Source organism: Macrobrachium nipponense, chromosome 41 (genome assembly GCF_015104395.2).
Source record: "Macrobrachium nipponense isolate FS-2020 chromosome 41, ASM1510439v2, whole genome shotgun sequence".
Classification (NCBI taxonomy): Eukaryota; Metazoa; Arthropoda; class Malacostraca; order Decapoda; family Palaemonidae; genus Macrobrachium; species Macrobrachium nipponense.
Window position 1 is genome coordinate 18,031,291 of NC_061102.1, and position 25,947 is coordinate 18,057,237.

The 25,947-nt window shown below is 37.2% G+C and overlaps 1 protein-coding gene and 1 pseudogene across 2 annotated transcripts in view; one reads left to right on the forward strand and one right to left on the reverse strand.

The window, feature by feature from the left end:
• The first annotated feature begins 1,762 nt into the window (after positions 1 to 1,762).
• On the forward strand, positions 1,763 to 23,313 carry LOC135212555 (uncharacterized; annotated as a pseudogene).
• LOC135212554 (large ribosomal subunit protein mL64-like) overlaps positions 23,125 to 25,947 on the reverse strand; it is a 146,909-nt gene continuing 144,086 nt past the window's right edge. For both annotated transcript variants that reach the window (XM_064246092.1, XM_064246091.1), the window contains exon 4: positions 23,125 to 24,475. In XM_064246092.1, the coding sequence (XP_064102162.1) occupies positions 24,194 to 24,475 (282 nt within the window). In that variant the 3' untranslated portion in view covers positions 23,125 to 24,193. The remainder of the gene's footprint in view (positions 24,476 to 25,947) is intronic.

Sequence of the window (25,947 nt, forward strand, 5' to 3'; positions counted from 1 at the left end):
CATTTTAATGCAGTTGTAAGATTACTAGGAGGAATTCATGATGCAGTAAGAGGTCTTGGGTTACGATAGAGATTTGTTCCTCATATTGAGTCATAACCAGATTTTCAACGTAAATTGGAACACACCTAAATAAGCACCTGTGTCAAACCACTTGCTAATGCTGTAGTAATGTCGTAATCTAGGACATCAAAACACATTTCTGTGACATATGGACTAAGAAAAACACATGAAGGACATTAATGTGAAATGCAATAATGTGAATTAATGTAAATAGTAATGAAATGGAACTGTAAAAACAGAACAATCCCTGTCTTGTTAATAACTGTGACCACAGTTGAACAGCTTAGGCCTAGTGTGTGGCCAATGTTCATAGGTGTTTTACTCTTTTCATAGTGTTTCACAATGTCTAATTTTACTGCCATAGTGATGCCTTTACTTATCTTACAAGCACTGTCATCAGAAGAGTTACCTTTATGCTTGGGAGGCATAAGTTGCAAATAAAAAAAAAAAGAACAACTCAGAGTACAGGGAACTCAAACAGCAAATGAGTGGAATTTAAACAAAGCGCCAGCCTTGGTGCAATGCTTGGTGATGACATTCTGCCGTGCTGTACTGTGCATGAATTATTAATAGGGACATGAAATGATACTTGGAGGAAAACAGTGTAGTAGGAGGCTGTTCAGAATGCTTGATAGAAAAAGCTACAGTGTATACTAGCTAGTATAGATAGATAAGAAGTGTTGCCATGAAGTGCTTCTTATGCACAAGATACACATAATGAGGCAGGCTTTGTTACATTAGAATGCAATTATCATGTTTCAATACACACCCATTTACTGTATGTTAGCCTTATCAACAGTTGTGGTTGTTTCTAGACGTGTCGTCGAAGTCTTCCTTTGTATCTTTCTGAGCATGTACCCAGGTCCTGGAGTGCCCCTAAGGAGCGATTCCACATAGATAAGGAAGGTCTTTTTTTTTCATGGGAATAAATTGCAAACTTTAGATATTTGCATTTTTTCTAGATATCAAACATGAATTTTATTGTGTTCTCTTTTAGTTATCTCAAATTCAACCTTTACCATGACCGTTTGTTTGATAGTATGTACTATCAAGATGACTGATGTGGTCATTGACCTATCTAATAAGTCTTTTGATCCATGGCCCTAAAGGCTCTAAGTCCTTTAGTAGTTCTAATGTAGTGAGGCCACTTACCCAAGTTGCTACTCTTAACATATATACTAATATACTGGGAGTATATTGAAACAAATGTAAGTTTATTATATAGTAAAGTTAATTGAAATTTTTTCATTTAGAAATCTATTACTTTACTCAGTAATGATAAAACCTCTTCCTAACCCATCAAGCTGTAGATAGTCCAGACTATGCAGAGAATGACCCCTTTTCACCTGTAGGAGTGCTTAGGGACTGGTTGCATAGTCAGATGGAAATAGGATGTTTAGAAAGTGTCTTTAAATAACTGCTACTGCAGATGAGGCTAACATGCAGTAAGGGTTTGTATTTGAAAACATTTTAGCCTAAGAAATTGTTTGTCACCTGTTTAGATTGAAGATGGAACAGAATGTTTAAAGTATGAAAGGAAATCAGTTTAATTCAGATTTATTCAAGCACTAACAACCTTTGATTCAGTGCAGAGTACATGTTAGAAGTTTATCTTAGTTTGCTAGTTCTCTTTTGCCTGTGTTTCTCAGTTTGGAGAGTAACTTCTAAAAATGAGTAGGGTTAATTGGGTAACTCAGGTCTGGTTAGTTTTGTTTTCTCACAGAAAACGACATGTCTGGCAGAGTGGCTACACGTAGGGCCCGCATGAGAGAAATATTTGCAGACCAAGAAGGAGTTGAAGTTCGGCACGTCTCTCCTCCCACTTATACAGAAGCACCTCCTCCATCTCGTCCTCCTCATCCTCCAGCTTATGTAATAGTTTTAAATTTAAAAACTATAAAACCTTACAGTGTTACCTATCCATATTCAGTTTTCAGTTCTCTGGTGCAGAAAATTTCCATATCAGCCATTTCGTATACCTGTACCTATGTTGACAGAAGACTCATTGGCTGTGCAGTAATGCCTCATACAAGCACCTTTGATTACTGTACAATTGTCCCTTCCCATTCCAGTCTATATATCTGCCTGACCCTACTCTGTGCCCTTAGATATCATATTAGCACTACGATCTATTTTTTTTACTTATACGTAACATACTTGTTTCATCACCCTTCCAACTCTCGCTCGCATGTACATGCTATGAAGACGGTTTAGCAATGGCATCAACCTTTTCAAAATCATACTTAACATCTGCACTTCATTTTATATAAAGTGGATTTAACTGTTCCTTTATATACGTATTGCTAATTTTTTGTTTCTCTAGAAACCTCTATCTCAGCCTTTTTGCAAAGTTCCACTTCTCTTCTGTTTTTTACCTGTTGTTATTTCCTCTTGCCTTATCTGGCATCTTAGGTAACATTTACTCTCAGATACTGTGGAAGTCACTACCTACATTTTTATACCATCCATACTAATATTCTTTGCTCCATTACTTGGTTCTTACTCTTTGTATAATTACTTTCAGCATTTTCATTTTATGAATAGTTTCAGGTTCTTCCACTGGGCTCTGCTGCTTTTTGTCGCTGGCATAAGTTACTGCTACATTAGCTGTGAACATGAGTCATTCAGTGTTTCACTAATGAACTTCTGTTTGCATTACCATATCTCATACTTGAATCCACTTCTGCCTTTTCATGTACTTGTCTCATCACACATTCATATAGGTTTTAAAGAAGCACAGAGATCACTCATAATTGTTTCAGACCAACTTACACACACAAGATCATTTTTTTTTAATCTGCATGTTCTTCCATTTCTCTTTGGATCTGTTATAAGCTAGGTCCATGATACCACTTACAGATTTTTCTTTATGCCTGCAAGACTGTCAGATAACAAGCAGTTGATCAGTCATAGGTCTTTTTCAATCAAGTTCACTCTTTCTGAGTTAAAACCCTACCATACAATTTCACAGCTTTATTAAGCACTGTTATGATGTAATTTTTATGACCTTTCCTGTTACTGTATGTATACAAGGGCCATTAAATTTTGTCTACCATTTCATAGGAACCTTTTGCTTATCTAGACTGTAAATTGAATGTTTGTATGAGTGTGTTTAGAACTGCTTATGGGGTCATAATCTGTTACATCTGGCGTGGAATAGGATAAGTGTTGAACATATGATTTATCCTTTTAGCCTCACTAGTTATAAGGTTACAGTTAGGATGACTGAAATTGCATGCTCGTAAATAAACTTTTCAGTGTTTTGTGAGAGAAAAGGCTTGAGACTTTCCTAGCTTCACCTTTGTTATGATTACATAATGAATGTTACGTGTTGTGGTAAGAAATTAAGGAAAGATATGGTCCTTGTTTGCAATTAATTTTTTCAGTTGAACTAACATGAAATTTACTTGGAATAATTTATATTCTTCACACAAACTGTGAGATTATTTTACAGCAGTATTATATACAAACTTGGCTTGTAATGAGAATAATATCAATACTGTACACTGTATTTTGTATTGTGTGTGCTCAGTTTTATTCTCATGGGAAATGTCAATTCATATCTTGCCTGAGTGATTTCATATCACAGTTTCAAGCTGTTCTCAGGTCAGACATAATTATATGGGATAAACAAGCTGATGCTTATTGGGGTTTGGAGTTCAGTTCCTGCTTGCCAATCACCCAAGGAGGGGTGGGGAGGTATCTGCCATTCTACGTCTCAGTCCCATGGCCTGCATTGCATATGTCACTCAGGCATGTTCCAAGTGCCTCTCATTGGTATGAGACTGAATTTGGCTTACTTCTTGTTTTTTCAGAGTGCATTTGGATGTGTATAGCATTTAATTTCTTTGTTATAGGTATTTATTATTATTATCATTATTATTATTCACTGTAATTTAACTATACCACTGAATTGTGTTTCTAGTCTGTCACTGGGTTCACCTGAAAGGTTTAGTTATGAAGTGAAAATCGGAACAAGTAAAGTTACAGAATTGGACAGTTGGGTGGAAGAGACCAAATGTGGGAAACAAGGAAAAGTAAAAGGAGAAAATAATTATGTAGTTGGGTCAAAAGGAACACAGCAAACTTCAGACCTTTTCCACCTTATACATTGCACAGTGTCAGGCCCACTGTACTTCCAAAGGGTGTAGTCAAATCAATTACTTAATAAAAATTTCCTGAAATTTTATACAACTTGAATTTTGTGTTTCAAAGTTAACCATTTTTACTTTGAACTTCAGAATAATAACGAAAACCAGGAAGTGGCTGACCCTGGAGGAGGCCCAGAGGCAGAAGCCATGGCAAGCAACGAAGAAGCTAGCACCACTGTTGTGACCGGTAGAGGGACGTTGCAGAAGCTGCAGGAACGTTTTGAAGCAATGAGACATCGAAATGCTAACTTTACATGTTTCCTGTGTTGTCATGTCCGCACCGGAACTATTGTCATTGGCTTCTGGCATATGGTAAGTGTTTTGGCCTGAGCATCTTAACTTACTAATCCTTGTAGGGTTTGCATATACAGTATCTATATTTCTGTTCACATGTAAGCAATTCAGACAAATGTAGCTTGTGTTGTTTGATAAATCTTTCAGTTTTTTTTATTTATTTGTTTTTACAGTTAAGTAGTTTAACATTGAAACCATAGATGTCAAATGCTGCATACCACAAGGGCTTACATGCCTTCTCAAAGCTAATTCACACCTAAAGACCAGACTTTCTTAAAGAACATGAATTTTGGTTTAGAATACAGGCAATTTGATGATTTTTATTTAAAATTGTAAATAGCCATAAGTTTAATGAGTATTTAAGACTGTTTTGTATACGTACTTTGTAGGGATAAACTTCAATTTTTATTCAAATTACACTTTGCCATGATATAGAAACCTTTACTATTTAAAGCCAAGTTCTACCTGGATCCAAATTTAGAGATCAGTCAGATGATTGGGAAGAAATCCCCTCCCCATTCACTGCACTAACTTTTAATTAACTGTCCTGTTAGCAGTCTCAAAAACCATACTAGCTTGTACTTTGAAAATACCCATATATGAAATTATTTGTATATCCAGAAAAAATGCAGTTCACCTTATAAGGACTATTTCAGTTTGTTCGTTATTGGCAAATATATGACCTTTTTTAGGGGTTTTATATTCTTTCATGCAAAATCTGTTAATGGTAAATTATGACAGACATGCTATATCAGTTATTTCTATCACAGTGACAAGTGAATTTCTCCTTTCAGTTACTGCATTTGATGGCTTTGTCCTTGATAGCGATTGTCGTCTTCCATCCAGAGATGCTTATGAACTCAAATAACCTTTCATCTGGTACCCAAGCAGATAGAAATGATCAATTATCTGTTAGTCACTTGGATGTCCAGGCTCTGAATTGTGGTGAGGAAACTCCCTGTATATTGGCTGCTCAAGGTGATGGAAGTGTTCATCAGTCAGCAACAGATCTCTCTCTCTCCTTGGGGAATCTTCTGACAACTCATCGTCTGAATAGAGGTTAGTTCTTGTGGGTTTTCTTTAGTTTACAGAATCAGATATTGGGCAATTTTATGCCTTAAGTTACGGCAATCATTTTCAAGTTTGACTCCTGAGTATAAAATTATTTATATCAGAGGAAATTTAACCCGTAGTGTTTGGTTAGTTATAGCTCTTTTATCTACAAACGAAAATTTCTTAGGTGGAAGATTATTTTGCAAGTTTTTTCTCATTACAGATGAAGTAAATGTTGCACTTTTCATCACCCTCTGTACTTTTGTGGTAACACTTCTCTTGGTCTATGGAGCCTTCCGTGGTCAGCCATCCCACCTGATGCCCTTCTTCTTCCTCCAGGTGTTTGATTTTTGCATTTCAAGGTAATTATTGATTCGTAGCCATTATTGCTAACACAGTTTAAAGATAAAGATGGATAGATAAACTAGAATTTAACTTTATCTAGATTTAGTCAGTTTTGAATCCTGGTTAATCCTCATGGAATCTCAATTTGGAAAAATAGAGAAATATGTGATAAAAACCGTCTGATCAGAGAGAGAATGCATATACCCTAAAACATCCTAACAGGTAGCAGAGCATGTAAAATGTAAAGGTTCAGTGTATTATATACTGATGGGTCCAAATCTCTTTCAGGCATGGGATTTGCAATCATATCACCCAACAAAACATACCAATTGTGCTTGCCTAACAATGGTTGTTGCTCATACGCGAACAAACCTTTGGTGTCTTAACAATAGGATAATTTGTAGTGCCTAGATGGATCCGGTTATTTCACAGGAAAATTATGTGCAGTAGGATTAGCTTGACCAGTTTTGTCTTTATATTTAAGATATTTTTTACAGTATTAAAAAACAGTAAAATCTTGCTTACATAACAACTGGCCTAATATATCACAGGTGTCGCATTCCTGCACTATTCTGTGGTTGTATTTCTACTTGTAATCTCTCATGGTACATTATTTTATTTTATAAAGTTAACTATTCTTGGATATTTTAAAGCTACTCCCGCCAAACATCGTGATGTAAAAAAAATATACTACAGGTAGGTGTAGCTGTAACTATAAGCATCAATGATAAGTTGAAGATGCTTCATTGGATTTAGTGTGTGTGTGTGTGTCAAGATGACAACATTTTTCAGTGTCAAGAAAGCTAAGGACAAATTTTGGAACTATGCCAACTATGGAAATGCAGGATGTTAGCTAAATCAATTGATAATGCATTGAATATTATTAATCTTTTACATTTTTATTTTACTTGCACAGTATATCAAAATTTTATTCTGGTATATTTTAACCTTTTGAAGCTACAAGTAAATATTAAAATTTGATATTCATTGTTGCTTAACTAGATATTTGTGTCTTTTACTGAAGCCTTTTTACCATACATATATAACACCCTTACAGCATGACAATGATCGGCTACCTGTCTTACCTGCCCAACATTCGTCAGCTTATACGAGAAACTCCAGCCTTTCCTCTTCAGCAGCAGCTGCTTGGAATGAATACGAATTGCTTGACTTTTGTTGCTTATGGTCATCTTTATCTCAACGCTAATGGCCAAGTGTGTTAATGTGTTAATTTTTTCATGAATTCTTACATTGAAGTTTGTTCATGAAACTTACCTGTCAGATAATATATATAGCTGTATTTTCTGAAGTCCGACAGAATTTTAAAAACTTCCGACACACGCAGTGGTCGGCCAGGTGGTTAGTACCCATTCCCGCCGCTGGGAGGCGGGTATCAGGAACCATTCCCATTTTCTATTCATAATTTTTCTGTCGCCGGTGCTGGAAACACCTGTTTCCAGTACCTCCGTCTTAGATTTTGGAAACTTCATTGCCGCTAAGTATCCTATTGTCTTTTAATTTATTTACTTGGATTTGTGGCTAGACATACGCTATCTTAAATTGATTTGAATTTGATTCATTTTGCATAAGATATCTGAATCTAGTTAGGCTAGTTTCAGAGGGTGTTGTCTGCAAAGATAGGGTGTGGCTACCGAAAGCTTCGGTAGATCCGCACTTGGTATGCACGAGGGGTATGAGTCTTGCTTCTTTGTTGAGATTTGTCATGTGAGGAGTGTGAGACTTTGTCTATTCCGTAAGGAAGACGTATGATTCGTATGTACGCAATTAATCAGTAAACATGTCTAATTCCGTAAGGAAAACGTATGATTCGTATGTACGCAATTAATCAGTAAACAAAAGTCAGGGTAGTGAACCTGCTAACCTTCCTGTAGATTTTTTTTTTTGCCTAACCCTGTAGTATGCCTACGGGTTATGAATTTGTCTGCGAGAGGTGATCGCTCTCCTTCATTGTTGTGAAGAGTGCTACTTCTGTTATTGTTTCTCATAACCCTGTAATGTTGCCTTCGGGCCCTAAACAGTCTGTAGAGGTTATTGCCCTTTCTCTAATACTCTTTCGATTCGTATCTTAGAATCGAAAGTGCTTGCTTTAGAGAGCAATAGCGAAGTGGCTAAGTGCAGTGACAGTGCCCCTTGTGTAGTGGAGGGTGCGTCAGATCGGCCTTATTTCGCCTCTAGGCCGGGACCTCTGCTTGACTCCCAGGACCCGGGGAGAGAGCATGTCGAAAGCCGAAGGAGGGTTACGAGGAACCCCCACCGATCTGGCGTGCCTTCGGCAGTTTCTGATGAAAATCCCAGACTGCCTAAGTTGCGTGCATGTGCACGAATCCTGAAGGATTGCTTCTCGTCCTCCGAAGCGTCCTCCCCGCGCAGGGGTTGGAGCTTTCGGAAGGACTCGCGCCCTCTAAATAGAAGCTTTGTAGAGGAGGACGCTTCACGTCCTCTCTCTCTCTCTCTCGTTATGCGTTCCAGTGAGAAGTAAGAAGGCGAACGTCGCCTGATCACGTGTACGTCTTTCCACCGAGAAATATGAAATGGAAGTCTTAGTAGCAGGACGCGAACGCTTTTGAGAGCGGACGTCCGAGTTTTGTTACTGTGAGAATAAGAAAGGCGTCCCCTCGCCAGTCGCCCACGTATTCTCGCACGATCGACCCTTCTCCTGAGACTGTTTCGTGCAGTCGGATTTCTCTCCCGAGATGTATCTCGCTTGTTTTGACGCCTGTCAGGAGCGTGACGCTTTTCTGCACGCTTCTTTGACGCTCGGCTTGGACGGGACGTTCGGATGGACGCCAGGCGCGCGCGGGTGCACGCCAAGCGCGCACCAGTGGACGCCGAGCGTGCTCGCTGCTCGCCAGTGGACGCCGAGCGTGCTCACTGCTCGCCAGTGGACGCGACGCGCTGCGCGCCAGCGCACGCCAGGTGTGTCGCCTGGCTGAACGTTTCTATTGAACTCTTCAAGCTCTTGTTTACGATTTGGGCCTCAAGAATTTTTACCTCTACCTTCGGTGATACCTTATACCTCACATGCAAAGAATGTGAAGTAAGCAGTGCTTCGGAGGAAGCTTAAAGTGAACAGACAACTTCGTCTTCGAAACCCAGCAAGACCTCGGGTTTCGTGAATTCAAGAGATCTCTGTCAATATTTTATTGCTTTTCGCAAAGGTGGATGGAGTTAGGAAAGCTCTAGGGAAGATCTCGTTTTCTCTACCGCAGTCAAGACTTTGCGATAAGGCAGTTACGGGTTAGGTAAAGGCTCGATGTCCTGCACGTCAGGACTCTCGGCAATGTTCAGTAGGATTCTTGCAAAGGTACTCATCAAAAGGACGCTCTTCAGGAAAGCGCAAGATAGGACTTCTTTTGCCATACTGCCAATAAATTTTAAGCTTTAACAGGCTTTAGTTGTGATACGGGAGAGGAAGCTGGTTGGAGAATTTCTTCCTCTTCCCAGGATAATTTTGCAAGCTTTTTAGCCCATCTGAAAGGGTTTTTCAGATGATAGGTTTTGTTAGTTTCTAGTCGGGACTACGCTGCCGAATTGAACATCGTCGTTCACCCTGCCGTAAGCCTAGTCTCTTAACAGGATTCTTGCCCCTTCCTCGTTTGAGACGGGAATCGGAAAAATAAAATGCTCGACTTCCTGGATTACGTTTTGTCAATTCAGTGACTTTCCCCCATTGACAATATACTATCGTTTTGTCAAGTAAGTGGGTATCCCCTCATTGACAAAATATCTCTTTGTCCCGTAAAGGGGTTAGTTCTCATTGACAAACATCTCATTAACTTGATATTGCGTAAGAGAATAAGCTCTTATTGACAAGATTCGGAAGAGCTCTCATTCGTCATTCGCAGACTCGTACAAGAAATAGACTTGTAGACTACGTCAATGAACGCTTATGTCCAATACATAAGAAGCTTGAGCTGACTGCTTCGATTCTCTTAAGTTTTGTTCATGAAACTTGCCTGTCAGATATGTATGTAGCTGTATTTCCGAATTCAGCTATATATATATATATGTATATATATATATATATATATATAATATAATATATATATATATATATATATATATATATATATAGATATATATATATTATATATATAGTATATAATCTGCAGTAGATGAACAAACTTTATTGTATCATAACAATATCATTTTGCCTTGCGTTATTTTATTTCTGGTTGGTTCAAGTCATATACGCTTGCTGTAGTTACCTCTTCGGATGGCAACCGAGAGGTCTATTGTCTATTTTAAGGACATTTAATCGTTACTCCTGCAGCCTTCCAGGAGTTTCCGATTTATCTTTTACCGTTGTATGGTAGTGTTCTGACGACACAAACGCATCTATATATTTAGCGTTTTCTGTTTCGCCTAAATATACCAGCTTGAGAGTCTATCTGCTCAAAAAATAACGGACCTATTTCTTCGTAGAATAGGGTAGCTGGCAACCCAGACATAAAGTTAAGAGACGACATTCGTAAGCTGCTGGCTGCTGCTGTCACGCTGTCTCTGTCCTCCAGTCCAACCGAGCCACCAGTAACAGATCGTGCGCTGTCATGCGCGGTAGTTACGTCTCTCTCTCTTGGGATTGGCTGACTAAACCGTATCTCTGTGCGGGCGGTTACGTCTCTCCTGCGGGATTGACTGCACTAACTGTATCTCTGTCCTACAATCACGGACTTTAGCCTAAGATTGAAGAGATTTCTTACGTGAATGAATAAAACGTTGCATTCGTTTTGCCTTACTATGTTCAACAGAGTTATCTCTTAATCCTTTCGGTGCTCGTTACCGCACGGTATAGAACTACGAGTCTACCGCAACATTGCACTTTTATATGCTCTCCTGCTTAGGCAAAGCGCAGCCTTATTAGGGAAGTAAGCATACTCGGGGAGGGAATGGATGAGCTTGCTGGGGACCATTTCCTTCCTGAAGAAGTTTTGTTTCCCCGAATAGACTGCAATTAAGATCACAGTTTTTTCCGACCGGGAAACTGAAATATTATTCAAGATCTAGGAATGATTCTGAACATCTCTCAGTGCGTCTATCACCTGAGGTGATAGAAAGAAGGTGCCGGATATCTGGATAGGGTTTCAATGCCTTGGATCTTAATCTGAAAGAAGTAAAGCGATTCGGTAGTCCCTCCAGTCCTCGAAACGAGTTTTTGGGAACCAGTGGTCCAGATCAACTCTGATATTCCACAGCTCTCTCATATCTTAAGTAGTATCTTCTCTCGGTCCCTGTTCGAGTTTACGAGAAAGAGCCTATTATAACAACAGGCGTAGAATGTAACGATCCTCTAGAGGTTCGTTACAGGATTGCAAAAGTCCGTACGAATCGTCTCGATCGACGGCAGCAACTATTGACTTCCGAGTGGAATATTCCTTTAGAAGTAAGTTGAGAGTTGTGGAGACTTTAGGGACGCCCTTTCATTCTTCTCTTCGATATGTTGAGGACGAAGAGGCTTCTTCTTCTCTGCTCCCTTATTCTCGATCCGGGATCGGTACCATTAAATGCCATCCTATGATATTGAACGGGGATGGATGTTTAGTCTCTTTTTCCCCTTTTTCAATCGTTTAGGAAATGTAATAAGAGGATTTATGACGTCACAGGGAGCGACAATGACGCTGATCGCCCCATGTTGGCCTTCAGGATCCTGGATTCACAGAGGTCACATACTTCCTAGTTCACTTTACAAGGACCTTTCCGAGAGAGTCGGTCTACTCTTAACTCGAAAGGTACCTATAACCTCTCCGCTCTGAGTCTGACTACGTTCAGGCTATCGAGATGTTGACAGGAATAAGATTACCGTCTTCCATTTCCGTCTGAAGAATGGGATAAGCTGGCAGTCACAACTATTAAAGAATACGCAAATATGTTTGTTGACGGCCTTTGGGCTCAGAGATTTGCGTCTGTCAAACAACAAGCCCTTCACGATCTTTGAGATTCTGTGGAATCTCGAATCTCGCTCACCATCTACTTTTTGTCTCACCTGTTTTCTCGGAGTCAGACACTCGTGCGAGATCAGGCGACATATAGTAGCCCTGAGTTTCTTGTTGACGAAGTCGGTTGCGTTATACACCCCCGATGATCGTGTAACATGAGACCAGGTTGGACTGTCAGGCATTCTTCCTTCGGGACTGAATCGCCTTTTTGCTCCTCGCTCCTTTCTCCTGGCACCAGAAGCTCGAGTCAGGAGTTGATTCGCTGACGACGTTGGGTTGCGTTGATACACCCCCAAGGTTTGCTTAGATTGAATCGCCCAGGCAGTCCAGACACTCATCCTTCAGCGAAGAATAGTACCTTATGGTCTTCAGGGTACAGCCTTGCTGTCCTTGATTCGTCTGACTGGTCAAACTGGTCGGTCACCTGACTTTAGTACAGACGGACTGACTGTGCATGTCCAGATCGAAGCTTTCAATATGGAACTTAGACGTAGTCTGAAGTTCTTGATGTCAAAGCATTCGAACCTCTCCTACCTGTTAACTTCTTGCATGTGATCAGGAAGGCCTTCTTCTAACCACCCTAGATACGACAAAGAGGGTTAGTGAGATTTTAAGCCATCGTCACAAGTTTTGGCTTTGGAGAACAGTTGTGGCCTAAGAATGGAAACCTGTTTTGTCCTTGGGCCAGGAGCTTGGAAGCAAGGATGGCACAAGTTAGTGGGCAGGAGCCAGAGAGAGTCCTGTGCCCTGTCGGGTCTCTCAAGTTTTATCTACATAAAACTCAAGAAAGTCGAAGTCATTCGGGCAATCTGCAGTGTTCCGAAAAAGACCAGACTTGCCCATATCGAAGAACACCCTGGCTTGAGTGTTAAGGAGTTCTTTCAAAAAATGCTCCTTCATTGTGTTTGCACAAAGATTTGAAATCTTTTTATCTGAATGCTCACGAGGTGAGGGCGCGGCCTCGGAAGCATTTCAACAGAGCATGGCACTCAGCAACATCCTGAGTACCATGTTTTAGCGAAGCAACTCTGTGTTCACTTCACACTCCCTGCGAGATGTGAAGATGGCATATGAGATCTGCTGCTCGCTAGGGCCATACGTGTCTGCAGACACAATCTTGGGGGCAAGAAGTACCACTCATCCTATCCTGTAGAAAATGGTTAGGAAGAGCTCTTAATTTAGTTGTTGAGTCGCCGACAACGGCGACTTCTTAACTCTTAAGCCTTAGTTAACACACCTTAACTTTGGCTAGGTTGGTCAGGTGGTGATATATATATTTATATATAGATTTTTATTTTTTACTTCTTAGCCCTCATGGTATGGTCAATATGGCGTCTAGTCACATTGTGGTCACGCCCCCGTTGACAGATCATCTGGAGTGCACCAGCTTTATAGGTCTCTACCTCGCTGGCAACTCTAGTAAAGCAGAAGCAGACTTGGGTGACAGTAATCACGAAGTCAGCTATGCTAACAGGTGGAACCAAGATGTAAATCATCTGCATGCATTTGTTTCCCAAAATCCTTTTTCTATTCTGTCCCTTCCCACCTCCAAAGGTGGGATTCAGCTATATATATCTGACAGTAAGTTTCATGAACAAAATGATATTGTTATGATACAATAAAGTTTGTTCATACTTACCTGGCAGATATATATCAAGTACCCACCCACCTCCCCTCAGGGGACAGTGGAAATAAAAATTATGAATAGAAAATGGGAATGGTTCCTGATACCCGCCTCCCAGCGGCGGGAATGGGTACTAAACCACCTGGCCGACCACTGCGTGTGTCGGAAGTTTTTAAAATTCTGTCGGACTTCAAGAAAATACAGCTATATATATATCTGCCAGGTAAGTATGAACAAACTTTATTGTATCATAACAATATCATTTATTGCATATTTTGTTTCCTTGTTAGACAATGTATTCTAGTATGTGCCTTTCAGGTACAGCCTCAGCCAGTTTCAAAAATAGTGAGCCAGTTATGATTGAATTATTCTCCCCACTATATATATATTGTAAGGAATAAGAAGAGTTCTGTAAAAATTAATTAGTACATATGTTGTTATACCTAATTCCTTGGACATTGGCAACACCTACCCTCCAACTCAGATCAGGAGAAAGAGAAAAATCAAGAGAAAAATGAAAAATATTGAGAGAAAATCAGGGCGAAAGAGAAAATCGAAAGAAAAATGAAATATTGAGTGAAAAGTAGAAATAACAAATTATAAAAGAAAATTGAGAGAAATTGAGAGAGAAACAAAAATAGAGAGAAATAGAGAAAATGAGAGGGAGAAAAAAATGAGAGCAAAAAAAGAGAACAAAAAACGATTGTCTACTATGGTTTAAAGTTTGTGAGAAAGCAATCTGTGGGGCACAGTATAATACTTTGCTCTAATTTGGCACTCATTTGGCGCAGCACCCTCTCGAATTAGAACACTTTTGCACCCGATCTAATGTTAGTCTCCACCTTTTGTTTGACTAAAACATGCCACTTTAGACCTTATTAAACCCCGCAGGATGTTTGCTTCGCCTTTTCCAACATCAATACAAGTTTTTTTTTTAATATACAGACAACACGTTCGCCTATAATTCCAAACTGCCATTTTTGAGGGTTATACATCTCTTGCACTACAGGCCTCATTTGTTACACCTAAACAAATCATCAGCTTCATCTATATTGAAGTTTAGCAGTGTAATCTGGTTATAATAATTATGTTGCTATTAAATATGACTTTGAGGTCCATTCATCTGTTTTAATTTTAATTTCTTGTTGCAACTCAAAGCACTGCAGTATACTTAGAATAATTATGATGCAGTCTTCATTTCAGGAGTTTGACAGAAATACTTATTAAATTGGAGTAATGATAGCTTTACTGAATCAGCTTTTTTATTTTGATCTAGAGCTTGGTGATAGCCGTTACATTAGTCGTTTTGATGATAAGGACCAATCAATGATCTAGCTGGTTGCTTCAGCCATTATTGAATGGTGATTATTTTGCATGTGTTTTAATCACAATACTAGTACTAATGTTCTAAAGGGTCCACAATAATATAAAGTGTTAAGAGGCTGTGTATAATTTTTAAGAATTTACAAAAAGCTTTCGAACCCTTCCCTGGGTTCATCTTCAGTCCAAATGAACAATTAGTTACAACATGTACAGAGGAAATAAAAAACTTTAAAAACAAGAGTCGTTGAAGATCTTTGATACCGGTCGTTAGCTCGACAACGTGTCAACGATCTTCAACGACTTCCTTTTTTTTTTTTTTTTTTTTTTAATTTACCTCTGTACATGTTGTAATTAATTGTTCATTTGGACTGAAGATGAACCAGGGAAGGGTTCGAAAGCTTTTTGTAAAGTCTTAAAAATTATACACAGACTTTTAACACTTTGTATTATTGTGGACCCTTTAGAACATTATGTATACTCTCGTGATAGAGAGTTTTTCCCTACTTGTGCAAATACTTTTTTCAATTCTTCCCAAAAAGTAATAAAGTATTTTTTTGTTTCCACAGGGCTATTGTATCAGCATTGTTTGGAGGTGCTATAAATTCTTAATGCTTAAAGCACAGGCAGGTCAGTCTGTTCTCCGATATCTTGGCAGTGTTTCTGGACCTGTGGATCAGGAGAGCCAAACATTGGTTGTGGGCCATGATGTACCTGATTATGACACTGTAATGGCAGATCCTCAGTACAGGTAAGACTATCTGAGGCTATCTTGTAAGACTTCCATGAAATGCCTTAATCACCTTTTAGTATATTTATTTTTATTAGATAGAATTGGACACCTTTTATATTTATTTTTATTAGATAGAATTGGACAATAGAAATTTGTATACAGTATGTTAAAATATAGAATCTTGACCCTCATATATTGCTCAATTTTATTGTAGGCTAGTATTTGTGAATTATTGCCTCACCCTTTCTTTTATTACCATCATTTTTTAAATTATGGGAACACTGCTGTGTAATAGATCATTGCACTGTGATCTTGATTTGAATGATTCTGGGATTTGAAGATAGCTTATTAATCGTCATGAACTGCTACCTTCTGCAACTAATCAAACTTCAAAGGAAATTGTCTTTAACGTAAGATGACCAATATGCATACATAACAAACATAATATATTTGATTTTTAATTACTCACTGGGTTTTTTTTTTTATGGTTTTACTGTCACTATCATGTGTCTTGGTGTACGATATCCATACAGGGAGTCCCGGGTTACGACGGGGGTTCCGTTCTTTAGACGCGTCGTAAGCCGAAAATCGTCGTAAGTCGGAACATTGTGAACAATCCTAAGAAAACATACCAAATTTGTAACTAATTTGTATTTTTCATAACTAACAAACCTGAGGTCTTAACATTAGGATTTACTAGCACCAAGCTGGAAACTGGTAGAATTAAAATTACACTTGTGAGATCCAGGGACTATTGGCATCTGTACCAGGTCACGGGGCATGTATACCCAGAATGCCCACGGCTACCTGTGACCCACCAGTTATACGTAAAAAAACCCTTCAATTATTGATTGTTTTGCATTTTGGTGTCATATTTCTTCTGCCAGATCGGCGTTGTAGGGGACGTAACCCTGGAACATGCGTCATAACCCTGGATATAATTTCTGATGAATATAATTGAAAAGCGCCTTAACCTCGGAACGTCGTAAGCCGAACCCGTTGTAACCCGGGGACTGCCTGACATGGTTTTGACATGAGAAAAAATAAGGAACAGTTAGTCACAAAAGTAGCAAATAAGGAGTAGCAGGACAAAGGCCAGTAAATCAGGGAAAAAAGGCATAAATTAACCCTTACTGGATGGGTAAATACATCAATATGCAGCTCCTCAGGCTGGGTAAACTTTGAGGTTGGCCAATTTATGAAAAAAATTTCTCTTTCCACGAGAAGTTGAAAATGACTATTTACAACCCTTGTGGGGCCCTCTTTTACAAGACAATCGTAAATTTTACCTAGTTATATATGTTTTTTCTAATAAATAATTTTATTTTATTTTGTAAAATTATAATTGCTGCTCAAACAATATCAAAACAGATAAGAAATAAAATCATTACCAACACAAAAACCAACAGCAACCCTTGGTTGCCATTAGTGAATTTATGGGCTATAGAAGTATTGGCACCTCTTTCCTGCCCGATTCACATTCTAAATCAATTGGGCTTAATATTGTTTATCTACAGGATCAATCCGTCCACCACCCCAAACCTCTTATTACTACTCAGTCCATCCATTAAGGGCTAAGGCCTCGACTAGATGGGAATTCAGATGGGATGTATACAGGACAAAAGAGATCACATTTAAAGTCCAATTCCATGAAAATGATATTGTTGCTGATGATTTCCTGGGTGAATTTAGGGACAAGAGTTGTAAAATGGCTTTTATTCAACAATGGAGTGATTGAAAAATATTTTGTTTTTAGATGCGTCTAAATGTTTAAGAATTTTTACTTATTATGTATTTAAGCATATTGATTGCCAACAGAAAATGGTAAAACCCGTGATTCATTAACCCCTTCTTTACCGGGTGGGTGAGCAGAATGTAAACATTGTGTTCGCTGCCGAACTGAATCTCTCGGTAGTGACTCGAGTTTGGAGGGGTGCCCATCGTAAATATTTGCCAAAAATACACTAATCAAGACAGGCTAATGAAATTATCAGGTATTATTAGCACTATAATAACGCATATTCTCTGTTAGTTTTATCATCCTACAGGGAAAATAAATGATTTTATGAAAAAAAATGTGAAACTCAGTGTCCCTTGTACAAGGGACATGGTGGCGGTCGGTGAAAAAAACTACGGTCTTGAATAGAAATTCGGTCTTACAGAATGTTGGTATATTGCACCTGGAACATGCACATAAAGTATTATCAAAATAGAACAGTAAATAAGCACGTAATAACAAAAAAAAAAGAGCAAAAACTAAAGCGAAAGCCCCGCCAATAAATATGGAAATCGCAAATTTTATAGTATATCTTTCAAAAATTGGGCGATGTCATTTTCTACGTTTTCTAAGATTAGTTTCATCACAGAAAACAACTTTAGGGGCATTAGGGGTATCTAAACTAATTTTTCAAGTTTCTTGTCCTCAGAAAAAAATCGCTTTTTTGCTTTTTCTCTGGTTTGGTTTTTTATATATAAAGTTACTATAAGGCTTTATTTCTACCTTCATTTATCTGGTGTTCATATCTTTTATTTGTAAAATGTAATAAGTGAATAAATAAATACAGTAAATGATGATACAACTGGTTTTTTACTTGGGTAGAAGTTATTACATGTTTACGCTTGTCTGGTTTTGTGATTTTTTGTTGAGACGCAGTTCATCTGTCACCTACACACTACTATAAGCAGTAATAATACTATTTTTTTGGGTTCATCATACGTCTGGCATCGTGTCATACTGTTTATTTTGCTCCAAACTCTTCAAACCGAAATTACAGAATGATTGGAAGTCCCTATCTGAAAAGAGGAGTTTTGGTGGTACTATGCGTACCACCTTTATGCACCCGGTGCGGTATAGTAGACTTCAATGGTGGTACCCACCTACCTCCAAACAAACTTTCGGTAATGAAGAGGTTAAGAAATATTCCAGATAATTTCACAAAGTACTTGCACACTGGTAATGTTTTAAACTAAGGGCATTAGGAAGCAGATATTAAAAAAGCATGTCTATTGTAAACAGAAAGAAGCTCCTGAGCCTGTACCCAGAGCCGCCTCCGTCCTACGATGCTGCCATGGCTGCCCTCGTCTCCCACCAGGAATTTAGCCGCAGGAATGGCGATTCTTATGTAGAAGTTAGTGCTATGGATGTTGCAGGAGCTGCTTGTCCATCCTATGAACAGTCAACCTCAGGAGAAGGATCAGCAACCATGCCTGTTGAAGGCACCACAAGGGTGGAACTCACTGTTACTGACATTCCACCACCTGTGGTTTCTGCCCCAAATTCATCCAATACCCCACCATAAACCTGAGAGAAGTTTCTGAAGATACTGTTATTCTCAAGTTATGGAGTTATTTTCAGCTTAATTGGATAAGTTTGAGAAAATTTTTCCACAAAATTTATGAACAGTCTGATAATCTACGATTGATACCTACATTGTCTGTTGAGGTGTTAAAAAAGGAAAATTTAATTATTCACTATGAAAAGTCTGTTTCTTCACTTATATAACATGTTTTGTAATTCTCTTACCTTAAAAATTATTTGAAATATTGTCTGTACTTTGCTGCCTTATAAATCCTTTAGTCTATTTTCTGTACTTCTGCTACTGATTATTATTTAAAATATTTTATGTACTTCTGCAACTTCAAAACCTGAGAGTATAAACATCATTAGGCAAAACTTGCATTTGCATATTTAATACCCAATGTACCAGTGTATTATAATATTCCTTTGCTGTTAATTTCTTTATCTTTCAGGAATTTCATATTTTCCAAGCCACATCCCGTCCCCCTACCAGCTGGCCTATCTAAATATACAATATGTATTCACTTCATTCATATTAATCTGGTGATCACCTAGAAATATTTTACAGGGTATTGGAGATTCCTGCTTATTCCCCTCTGCAACCCAAGAGGCAGACCCAGCCCTTGCCATGTATGTATATATAAATAGTTATATATATCTAGTCTGCTACCACATATACTTTTAGTAGAAATTTTGAGGTAATAAAGATTATTAATAATGAAGGATATCAAAGCAGGCTGGAATGTCACCATATATAGGTAGCTTACTTTCCAGTTTTTCATGTCATGCTCCTATAATCTATGCTAGGTAAACTTAGTATTTTAACTTCACCATATAAGAGGAGCAGCATTTGTCTTCTCATCAAGATTTCAAGTGTTTATTGGGATAGCAGAGTACAATTTCATTGAATCATTGAAAAAACTATCATCTCTTGATGCCTAGTTGTCATGCACAGATGGTTCATTGCTTTGTATTAAATTTTAAATTTTATTTTCTTGTTTTGAAACCAACAACTCTACAAAGCGTCTTTATACACTGGTGGCTCATTGCTGTAGTTATCAAGTATATTATACGAATTTTTCTGTTTTTAAGAGACCTCGTAATAGCTCTTCATGTTGGATAACAGGGATTTGTCATAAAAATCCACTCTTCATATTGCTATAGTACTTCTATTCATTTATATATGTAAGACAAAATAGTTCTATTCTTCTGCTAGTTTTGCTATACAGTCAGTGGCATTGTCTTGCCACCATATGCTAAGCACAAGCTACTGTATGTAGGACACAATTTTCTTTTCTATTATTTAGGAAAACAAAGGAAGGTTTTATAATATAATAATTATATATTATTATTATATATATATTTATATATATTTATAATATTAATTATACATATAGTATATATATATATATATAATATATATATAGATTATATATAGATATATATATATATTTCTCATCTTAATAGCAAAAATTGAAATTTATTCAAATCTCAACTGCAGTGAATTTATTGACATATTTCAAGTGTGCATTTCACACATTATTGAGAAATAGCAAGTGACCGTGAACATAACTGTTCAGGTGGGATATAAGTAGTTTCAAGAGGTCTCTCCTCAGTATGTAATGTGTATTTTCCCTCCAATATTTGTAACAAGAATGGTCCTAGTCCCAAGTTTTACAACAAGGGTTATAACTAATAATTTGGCAATTAGCTCTTAAGATTGTTTTTTCTGCTCAAGCATTAAATATATGCACAATTAAAGCAGTACTGCATTTACATCCATAGAAAGACTTAAAATTCATACTGCATTCCTAACTGTGAAATACTTAACTTAGCAAGATAGCTGCTGCTACAAGTTAACTGTTTGTTGCAAGATTTTTGTCAAGATTCTATGTCCAGTCGGCAAGAAGTGGGAATTGTAATAGTCAATTAGATAAAGTAAACAATTAAGCTTGCAGTAAGGTTGCCTGGCATTTCACTCAAAACATATATCGTTTATCCATATGCAGGAATACTTTTGATCTCTGTAATCTGTGAAATAATGTAATTTGAAAAAAATTTTCTATAGGCTGTGCTGCAAGTTTAGCCTAGTAATATGGTCTAACTACTTCATGATAATAGTGTGTGTGAAAGAGTAAAGGAGTATTTTCTTTTTCCAGACACACTTTGGTATTTCAAGTGATGTTTTGTAATATGCCAAGCTTGTATTTAAAAGAAACAGCAAATATATTACGCAGCTGATTTTGGATTGGAAAATCATGTTTATTATCTTTTAATAACCATTTTTCAGTCAAGAACTAGGCTTCTACAGTAATATTCACTATATTTTAAGTGTGTGTGTTTGGCTATACAGTTTGGTGTAAACTTGCTTCCATTCTGATGTATTCTTTAAATATGTTATAGTCTGTTCCATTCCAGGTAGATGTGGAAAAATGCACACCAAGATCTCGATTAGCTGAAATAAATTTTAATGATATCTTTGGCTCACTGATAAAGATGCAAACTATTTCTTCAGTGGTACGTTTGAATGCTTATAAATAAACAAAAAACCATGACACCTTATGTAGATCATAAACATTCCAATTTAAACCGATAATATAACAATACAAGCACACGATTGATGAGTGTAGCATGAGGTATACTGAAATAAATCATAATTATCAAAAGCTCATGGTTGGTTTTTTTTTTTTTTTACTAAGTAGACTTTTTGATACAAGGTTGTCTTTTGTGTGTGTGTGCTAAATTATCAATACAAAGCTGCATGTTTATGATTTATATAAGAAGGGGTGAGGGTTCTTTGTATATATAAACATTTAGATAAGTTATTGAGGAAATAATATATATCAAGAAGTCAATGATATTGAATATGATTGTCAGCAAATCATGTGCTACCTATGTGCATGTGCCACATCTTCACTCGTATGCGGGCAGATGAAATGAAACCAGCTATAGTTGTTAGAAGTGTCTCATTTTTGTTCAGAGTTACTCTCTTAAGGACATTCTACTGTAATGGATTGTGAATTATATGAGTGCTGTTTTAACGAGTATCACAGTAGATTGTTGGTGAAGGAATTGAAAAAAAAATTAAGTACCATTTCTTCCTAAAGATGTTATTGTTATATCAGAAATTGAGATTAAGGTGATTATACAAAGGTAAAAATGCTATTAACTCTACAATATAAAAGAAATAGCACTTTTGGTTAAAAAAAAAAAGGCACTTAAAGTTGTTCTAATTAAATCATTGCATTGTAATTGCAAATATTTTTTCAGGTGACATCGCACATATGATTCTATGTTGTCTATATGCTTGTAACTAATTTGTTTTTTTAAGATATGGCAGTGGCTGTGTTTTTCCTTTTTTTTGCCACATTATATACAATTTAATCTTACTAAGACATATGTACAAGAAATATTTTCAATTAACCACTCTGAACACAGCTCTAGAGTTTTGATTGCAGAATTAGTATTCTTACATGTAACTTCTGCTTAACCTGGATTCTATTAGGGAAACTCTTGCACAGTTGTTGTACCATTTGGAAAATAACCTATAAACAATTCAACTGAATTACAGTTTACAAGTTAATCCACACTTATTCCTGTATTAATCAGATCTCCCTCCAAATAATTTTTTCAGTATTTATTGGTAAAAGCAATTCATGTTTACCATTCTACTCTTAAAATACTGATGATGACTGTGTAAGGGTTTGATTGTTTTTGAGTGAAAGTCAATTAGCTGTGGATACAATAGAAATCCACTGTGATGTTATGGGGTGGACCTGTTCTCTCTCATATGATTATCATAAAATGCTTGTAAGTAAATTTTTACTTTTCATTATATTGGCATGCAGACTTGAAAATATGCTGGTTACACCAAGAAGTCAGGAGTGATTAAACTATTTCTATGGAACAATTACTTTCTGTAAAATTCTGTAAAAATTTGCAGACTTTTATAAGAGAGCAGATTTTCTTTATTTTCTGACAAATCATGGGAAAGTTTAACATGGTTTAAATTCTTTTCAGGAAAAATCAGACACATTTCCAGAACTTTATGGAAAAAGTCTTATGAAAATCATGAACTTGTAGTAATTCCTGTCGTAGTATTCCTGTCAAAGTGGGAGAGTTTCAAACATTTGTGGGTTTTACATTGTTTTTCTAATTTTGACATTTTTTAGGGAAATTTATATGAACCATGATGATTGAGTCAGGTTTATAACAGCCCTATCAAATAATCTTTTAATACCTGTCACTCTTTAACATGAGTTTGCTTTTGGATTTGCTCCTTATGAGTCACTGGTCTTCTGTAGCCCATTATGTAATGTAGTCTAGATTTTTAATATTTTACTTTCATGCATTAAGTGGGAGCATGTGCAACTGCCTTGGGGTCATTGAAGGTATATACGAGGTTATCAAATTTATAGACTATTTGTAAAATGACCTCAACTTGATAAATTATGTCAATATATAGTATTGTATAGTGATTAGTTTTTCAATAACCTTTTTTTGATTTTTAAAAGTATATATTTTTGTATAGTGATTAGTTTTTCATCAGTGCTGGAAATGGTATAGCACTATAATCGTAGACACAAAAGTAGAGGAGCTACATGTACATGTATGCATCTATGAAACATCAATTGCAAGGAACCACCTAAGACATTCTATTGCATAGTTAAGCTCTAATGTAGTAAAGCAAGGGAAAGGAAGCACCTCTGCATGATTGATGGGTATATAGTAAATGTTTTACATTATAAAAACTTAAGGTTTGCATAATAAACCCATCAGTCAAAGTAAGCATCAATCCCATTTTAGACAGATCAGCCTCTGAGATGGCTGGTTGGATCCACTGGAGCAGTAAAGGGCAAAATAGGCCTAGACAAGGTGCTGTTACAAGAGAATATATCCAAGGAATAAATTAGATGGTTTGTACTTTACCTTCCAAGATGCTGAAGGTTAATTAAACACTCGGCCAAAACATAGCTGCCCAGCTCCCAGAACACTACATCTTTTGATAAATAAAGATGATGTATCTCAAGGCAAAAAGGGTAAAAGGCTGACTGGCAGCACTATATTGTATGTTTACTTCAAATTTTGTACTAATTTAAGAACTTATTTGAATAAGTTCTTAACCAATAGACTCAATAAACACAATTTCATTAAACAATGCACATAACTTAGGTATGCTCCTTTATGAAGTTTATTACCTATTACCTAAGAAAAATTTCAATCTTCAAAAATATACTATTAGGCCATCACACCATACATGGTAAACCAGATTTTATTATGAAACTGTACAAGTATAACTCACTAGTAATGGAGAAGGTATCTTTTACAATGATCTTGGTAGCATGTCCAATAATCAGCTTATGATTTGGTTTCAGAAAAAGAGTGCGTACTAGGAGCCGTTTCAACACCTCCTTCCTTACTATTGGTATTGTCCCCCTCTATCCTTGCATTCCCTTCACCAGCCATCTTATGGATCTCAGCAATCAGTTTTTGCTGTTTCTTTAATTTCTTGGCAGCTTTAGCTGCCTTCTTTTCTTCTTGCTCCTTCTTTTCAAGAGCTTCCTTGAATTTGTCATCTTTAGGATCAATTCGGTAGCCAAACATCTGCCGTATTTCTTCTATTACCTTTTCCTTTTTTGCCTGTAATATGAGATATATTAAATTAATTTACAAAAATACTGAATGCTACCATTTCTTACCATCACCGGTTGAAGAAAAGAGCTGCAACTAACTGACCATAGCTATAAATTTGATTTTGGTTACTGGAATGTCTTGACAAGATTTAAATACAAGTACAGTATATAGTATCAATAAACTTACCAAATAAAATATGGAAAAAAAATCTTATGCTGTAACAACTAATACAACCCAAAAATGTCTAGATAATAGTTTTCTTTTGATTAAATTTACACAGACCATCAGGAAACTCTCAAAGGCAAAAAATTTTTCTTTCACTTTGGTAGTTTGAAATTCTATGAATAGTAGAAAAAGAATTAATTTCACATTTAACCCTATAAAAGGAAAAGCTAATGTAAAATCCTAATGATAACAGCAGATCACATTACATACAAAATCCCATATTACAGTATATAAATGTAATGAAAAGTTTCAACCTAAAAGTAATCATGAATGTTCATTAGGCAAATCAAAAGGTTTATGACTCTTATTGAGACTTAACTTGACAAAGGTAATTATGCACTAATGAAACACTTGAATAATTCATTAGTAATGCAAAAATCTTGGAAATACAGAGCAGAAATGTCCAAGGTTAATAATAGACATTACCCACAAAAACAATAGTAATAACAGTTTAAACACTTATGGCCAAAGAAACTTTCTTGAAAAAGAAATTAGAAGATAGCATGGAGGGTTAAGTTTCAATGATAATTTCAAGCCTCATTCATATGTTACAATGATTCAATTAAAACTCGGCTTCCACCTAACCTTCCACCTTCAAAATAGTGCATTGTTCCGGTATGGTATACAAACCTTTCGGTCCTTTTACAATAGGAAGGTAACTAGCGGCAGCTGGACGGTCGTAAGCTTCGAACAAGGGAGTTCAGTAGTGAACTACTTGTCCGACAGTGCGTGCGCCGTGCGACTGGGAGGTGAAGAACCACTTTTGCTTTCGGCCTTGTGGGTGTGAGGATGTGTTGGCCATCGCTCTCTGCCCGCTTCATCGTCGTATGCTTTGCTTTGTTGTGAATTTTTCAACTTGGTTTGTCAGTGTTTGAAAGTGAATTGTAAGTACGTACTGTCTTTTTCATCTTTTATTACATTGATTTTTTTTTTATCATCGGACATGCTCGGAGCTGAGGGCACGAATGCACTCGGGCCGAGCCGTGTAACATTGTTCGAATTAGTCGGAGGTGTAGTGCGGGGGGCAGGGGGAACGAACGCCTGCCAAGGAATCGTTGGAAAGCTCTCCCGCGACTCCCTTGGTAACCGATACTTCGTCCTCTCTCTGCCCCCCCCCCCCCCTCCCCCTCCCCCGCTCATCTCCCACGTATGGCACCTTCCCCTTTGGGGAGGGGGGTTTTGAGGTCCTTCTTCTTCGCCCGATCCATCGAGCGTAGAGGAGGGCGCTCGTTACCCGACGTGCATTTCTTCCG